The 5,379-nt window shown below is 44.6% G+C and overlaps 1 protein-coding gene across 1 annotated transcript; it reads right to left on the minus strand.

Annotated features, from left to right (window-relative positions):
• Positions 1-282: 282 nt before the first annotated feature.
• On the minus strand, positions 283-3,077 carry FZD8 (frizzled class receptor 8). Its single transcript, XM_073677640.1, has one exon. It carries the CDS (start codon positions 2,784-2,786, stop codon positions 1,011-1,013), a length of 1,776 nt encoding a protein of 591 aa, XP_073533741.1. The 5' UTR covers positions 2,787-3,077; the 3' UTR covers positions 283-1,010.
• Between the last annotated feature and the right edge of the window lie 2,302 nt (positions 3,078-5,379).

A 5,379-nucleotide genomic window follows, 5' to 3' on the forward strand; every position in this document is an offset into this window, starting at 1 on the left:
TGGCAATGAATTTCTAGCACATGCTATTTTTATGATTTTTACTACAAATATATATATATTTATTGCATATACAGTATTTATTTTATAAAATATTATAAATTAAATCTGATTTTTCCTATTCTCTAGGACAGCGTAAGTAACTTGTACAGGTCACGAGGGCACTTTTTTTTTTTCAAAAAAGTTGTTTGCAAATTAACCCCACATGTACCCCAGCACCCATCAAGTGTGTATGTACTTGCAAACTTTCACATAAGAAAATAAAAAAGTGAAGGAAACTGTAAGTATAATTTATAAAAAAAAAATATTTTATTGACAAAATAGAATAATCAATTATTTTGTTGCTTATGAAGAAGCCTCTAAACTTTATACAAATATGTACAGAAACTTTATAACTTTGTATTATATACATATCTTACACATATTACAAGTTGCAACAAATATTTATATAAATACATCCTTGTAATGGAAGAAACCCGTATTTACTTGGGACTTAGGACATGATTTAAGGCATTTACTTGGCTTAATTAACAGTTTCCATCCCCCGTTGTTGTCATGTGACTGATGGGGGGTGCCAAAGGCAAACAGGATGATCTTATAGGCATTTGGGCATTGATAGGGTCACCCCTAGCAGTGCCAAGAAAGAAATGTTTAAGGACACATCCAGAAAACATCATTTTTTTAAGTAAGGTTTCTCCAGACAAGCAACAGATAAGTTATTGCCTCATTACTTGGAGTCCAAAGACAACCCCCTGCCCCTGGCCAGTTAAATGATGGTTTCAGCAATGCTCCTTGCATATAAATGGAGAGGAATCAGGGAGGCTACAATTCCAGGTACATTGTTCTGACCATTCATTCAAGTCCCTACTAATGGATACCATTAAGAGTTCATTATCATGCTAATAGCAAGAAACAAAAAAAAAGGTGATGGGGGGAGGCTGTTGGGTTATGTTGGCAGATCTCAGACAGTCAAGTGTCTCTGGTCCCTACCCCCACCCCTTTTCCTATTAGTCTTAGACCTGTGATAAGGGCATCTGTTTTGGGTAAGACACTGAGCTGGCAGTGCCAGACCTCCATGTCAACCCAGTGCTGACATCACTATACATGGACCCACCAGTTGCTTTGCTTCTCCAGCAGCAGCGAGTACAGAAAGCTCTCCATGACTCCAAAGTTTTCCCAGACCAGATCCAAACCCCAGATGTGATGCCCACCACCAGGCACATAAAGTACTTGAGCATAAAGACTGCATAGTCTGGCCGGCGTGCCTGTGTCAGTTCAGGTAGGCAGGAGTTGCAGTTGTGGGCTGCTTCCCAGCCTTGGCGATTGTGCTGTTCGTAGAAGAAGCATGCCACCACAATGGTGGCTGGCACAGTGTAGAGCACACTGAATATCCCTATCCGGATCATAAGTTTCTCCAGTTTGTCAGTCTTGGTGCCCCCTTGTTTGATGACACTGCGGATCCTGAAAAGGGACACAAATCCAGCCAGCAAGAACATGCTGCCAATGAAGAGGTAGATGACTAAGGGTGCCAAAACAAAGCCCCTCAAATTTTCCAGATTTTGATTGCCAACATAACAGATGCCAGCCACTGGGTCACCATCTACTGAGCTGAGAGCTAACACAACTATAGACTTAATGCTAGGTACCAACCAAGCTGCCAGGTGGAAGTATTGTGAGTAGCTAGCTATGGCTTCATTGCCCCATTTCATGCCAGCTGCTAAGAACCAGGTAAAGGATAGGATGACCCACCAGATGGAGCTGGCCATGCCAAAGAAGTAGATGAGCAGGAACACCAGGGTACAGAGGGCGGGCCCTGTGGTCTCATAGTGAATGTGCTCCAGGTCATGCTCCCTGTTGCATGCCACCTTCTCATGCCCAGCAATCAGCCTCACCAGGTAGCCAGCAGACACCAGCAGGTAGCAGGCTGACAGGAAGATGATGGGGCGCTCTGGGTACTTGAAACGCTCCATGTCTATCAGGAAGGTGGACACAGTGGCAAAGGTGGAGGCAAAGCAAAGTACAGACCAAAGTCCAATCCAGAAGTTGGTGAAGGTCCTCTCCTCCGGGGTGAAGAAGGGGTTGTGGCATGGCATGGCACAGTTAGGGATCTGCCCAGTCCTTACCCGGTTGTAGAGTGGGTGCCTTTCATTGGACACCAGCACCATGGGTGCTCTGCACTGGCACCCTGGCTCACACCCAGCAGGGGCTCTGGGCTTAGTCCTTGGAGCCTCCACGCGTGTTTTACCCTTGTTGTGCCCATGTGTTGGCGCTTTAGGAGGGCGCTGTGGCTGCTCTGGAAGACTGGGGGCTACCGTGGTCAGATCAGTCCGGTTATAGTCCATGCACAGGGTGTCTGAATTCCCCTGCTGGGGCAGCCGGTCACAACGCATCCTGTCCGGCCATGCAAAGCCATATTGCCGCATGAGAGGCGCACAGCCAGCCCGCGCCCGCTCACACACACTCCTGCAGGGTGGCAGCGGCTTTTTGTAGTCCTCCAGGCAGATGGGAGTGTACATGCTGCACAGAAAGAACTTCAGGTCCGGGGAGCAGTGGATCTCCACCAGCGGCCAGAACTGGTGCACTTCCAGGCCAGCCTCGTCCTGGGTGTCGTGGTTGAACTGGTTGGGCATGTAGGTGTAGTTGTAGCCGATGCCCTTGCACAGGGGCACCGTGATCTCCTGGCAGGTCAGCTCCTTGGCCGCAGCACCGTGCGCACTGGGGAGTCGGGACGCAGCGCCCAGCAGCAGCAGCAGCAGCAGGTAGATCTCCGGCACACAGCTCCTCTCCATCCTGCAGTCTCTGAGCAATCACTGGATTCACAGCCCAGGCTGAGAGGTCATCTCCACTCCTCACCCCTGTGCCACTCACAGATCAGCAGGGGCATGAGCTCTGCCAGCTCCAGTCACACAACAGTTAATGCAAAGTTAGAAGCGAAGTTCATCCAGTGTGCAGCAGGCTTGTAAATCCACAGTGACAGCTTCAGTTGTGCACTATGTGATGAGTGCTGCCTGGGAGTAAATGCTGCACTCAGTTCTCCTCCACCTCACTCTCTGCAGGCTTTACTAGTGTTCAGTAACTCCGCTATTGAATATTTATACCAGGAGCATCCAGCTCCCACCCCTCCCTGACCAATCCCCCTCCAGAGAGGGAGGTGGGACTGCTGCCTGAAGCAATCAACCTTATTGGAAAGGTGGTCTCAGTGTGTTTATTAGCAGGGCATTGTTATGCATGTGCTGCGGTGATGTATTCTGCAATCCAAGACACACATCATTAACTTCATGTGTGTACAGAAGCTAAAGCCATCACCACCGACCAGTGGCACTTGGAAATCCACATTTATTATCTCCATTTAATCACAGTGTGCTTTGGGGGTAATCCATTCTGGAATTGTTTGTTGATGTTTTTTGATTGTTTCATTTCTTTTTTTTTTTTTGTATATTGATAGCCACAAAAGTATACTATATATCCAAGAAATCGTGGGGGGGAAGTAAATGATCGTTTTAAAATAAAAAATAAGAAAGTTCTTAATAAGAATAAGCATCAAAAACAACATCACAATTTAACAAAAAGTGGGCACATTAAGGACTTGTGCAGGCGACGCTGGTATAAGTCCAGGCAAGATCCGTCAGAACATCGGATTGCACTTGAACCAATTATTCAATGAGGCCACGTACATGTCCGATTTCCAGGAGAAGGAAAAAAGTTGCAGCATGCACGATCTGCCGCTAATAAGTGGATGGCACTCACCCATTTATGTCTATGGTTCGGTGGAAAACATCGAGCTGCACTCGGATGACATCTGAGTGCAGTTTGATTTTCATTGACTGAAAGGAGAAGATGGAGAAACTTTTTGTTTTCTCTCCACCGCCAAGAAAATCTGATCACACGCTGATCAAACTAGCATGGTCAGACCGATTTTCTCGGATGGATAACATAGAGCATGGAGAGCATACGGTCATCTGCACCTGTCCATAAAGAAAGGGTTTAAGTTCTCCTAATGTGAATGAGCTCCCAAGGATAGGTTCAAAGCTGGCAAAAATATTATTGCAGATTTTGTGCTTTACTTGTGGATTTTATCCTGGATTTGACAAGGTTTGCACCCTCACCTTATACAAGGCAAAGGTTGGAAATTTGCAAATAAAATCTACAGAAAGAATTGAATGGGAGCGGATTTAAAATCAGCACTGCGTGTCATTTTTTGGAGTGTGTGGATGAGATTTGTCAGCCATAGGTGAATGGTCAGCTTTAGTCCAGCATTCCTGACCCATGATTACCTTAATAGTAGCCATTGGAATGGGGTCTGCTCCACAAAAAACAACAACTTTGTCTACTCCAGCTATGGGGTCAAGTTCATAAGCAATCAGCTGGTTTATCACTATGTTTTTGCAGCACGGAGTTAAAAAAAAAGGTAGATAGTGCCCTGGTTGGGTACAACTTCATTGTCTTGCGCAGACTATGCAGTTATTTCTGAATCTGTCTTCCCCTGTATAATTGAGTTTTCATCCTCCTGGCTATACCAGAACGTCCTGACATTTTAAGAAGCGTTCTGCTTCTTCTCCTCTGAAATATGTATATCTCAATGTGTGTTTATTTATGACCATTGAGATTTGGTGACTGTAGACAGATAGTCTCGGAGTTCAGGAAATTGATACACTGAGTGGTATGTTAAGAAGTTGCAGAACATACCAGCGGGGGAAACACACTAATACTAGAAGCCAAAGAGAAATATGACAAAACAGGAAAATAACAACCATCATCATAACGCAGCCTAATAAACCGTGCAAGTTTAGTAAAGGGTCGTGTTATTTGTAGAGAGGAAATCCATGTTATGTGGGAGCGTATGACCGAGACTAGAATTCTATTTTAAACCCTGGCTATTATAATCTAGCAGTGGACAGGAGCAACGTGCCATCTTCTGTGCTGGTGACAAGACGACAATGTTTTTAAAGTGAGCTTCAATTTTTTTATTTTTTTTTTTACATATTTTTTTTTTTATTTGTAAATTAAAATATTTGTTTTGGGGAAATAGAAATTTCCTAATATTCTTCTATTTCAATCTCTTTCTTTACAAACACGAGCAATCACAGTTACTGACAGGTCCATGGACTATCATGAGACTAATATTATATTGGGGAGTTCCTATTTAGGCCATCTGCCCAATATAATCTGTGAAGTTTATGATTAAAATCCCTGCGATTGCTTTCAATTGCACATCATTTATTGGCCACAGATCTTGATATATCCCTGCTTAACTGGTATCCACAATTATAATTAAAGGGGTTGTCTGGCTTAAGGCTACAGGTCTGCAATCACTCTATGTAACTTCAGACTTGGAAATCTTCACATCGCGCGCACAGTGCATCGTGAGTATTCTCCGATGCC

This window comes from Phyllobates terribilis, unplaced genomic scaffold (genome assembly GCF_046119375.1).
Source record: "Phyllobates terribilis strain yellow unplaced genomic scaffold, ASM4611937v1 Scaffold_4__5_contigs__length_816908805, whole genome shotgun sequence".
In the NCBI taxonomy this organism is placed as follows: Eukaryota; Metazoa; Chordata; class Amphibia; order Anura; family Dendrobatidae; genus Phyllobates; species Phyllobates terribilis.

Bases quoted from the DNA above. Each gene is read 5' to 3' on its own strand.
- FZD8 (XM_073677640.1), bottom strand. From the start codon at position 2,786: ATGGAGAGGAGCTGTGTGCCGGAGATCTACCTGCTGCTGCTGCTGCTG.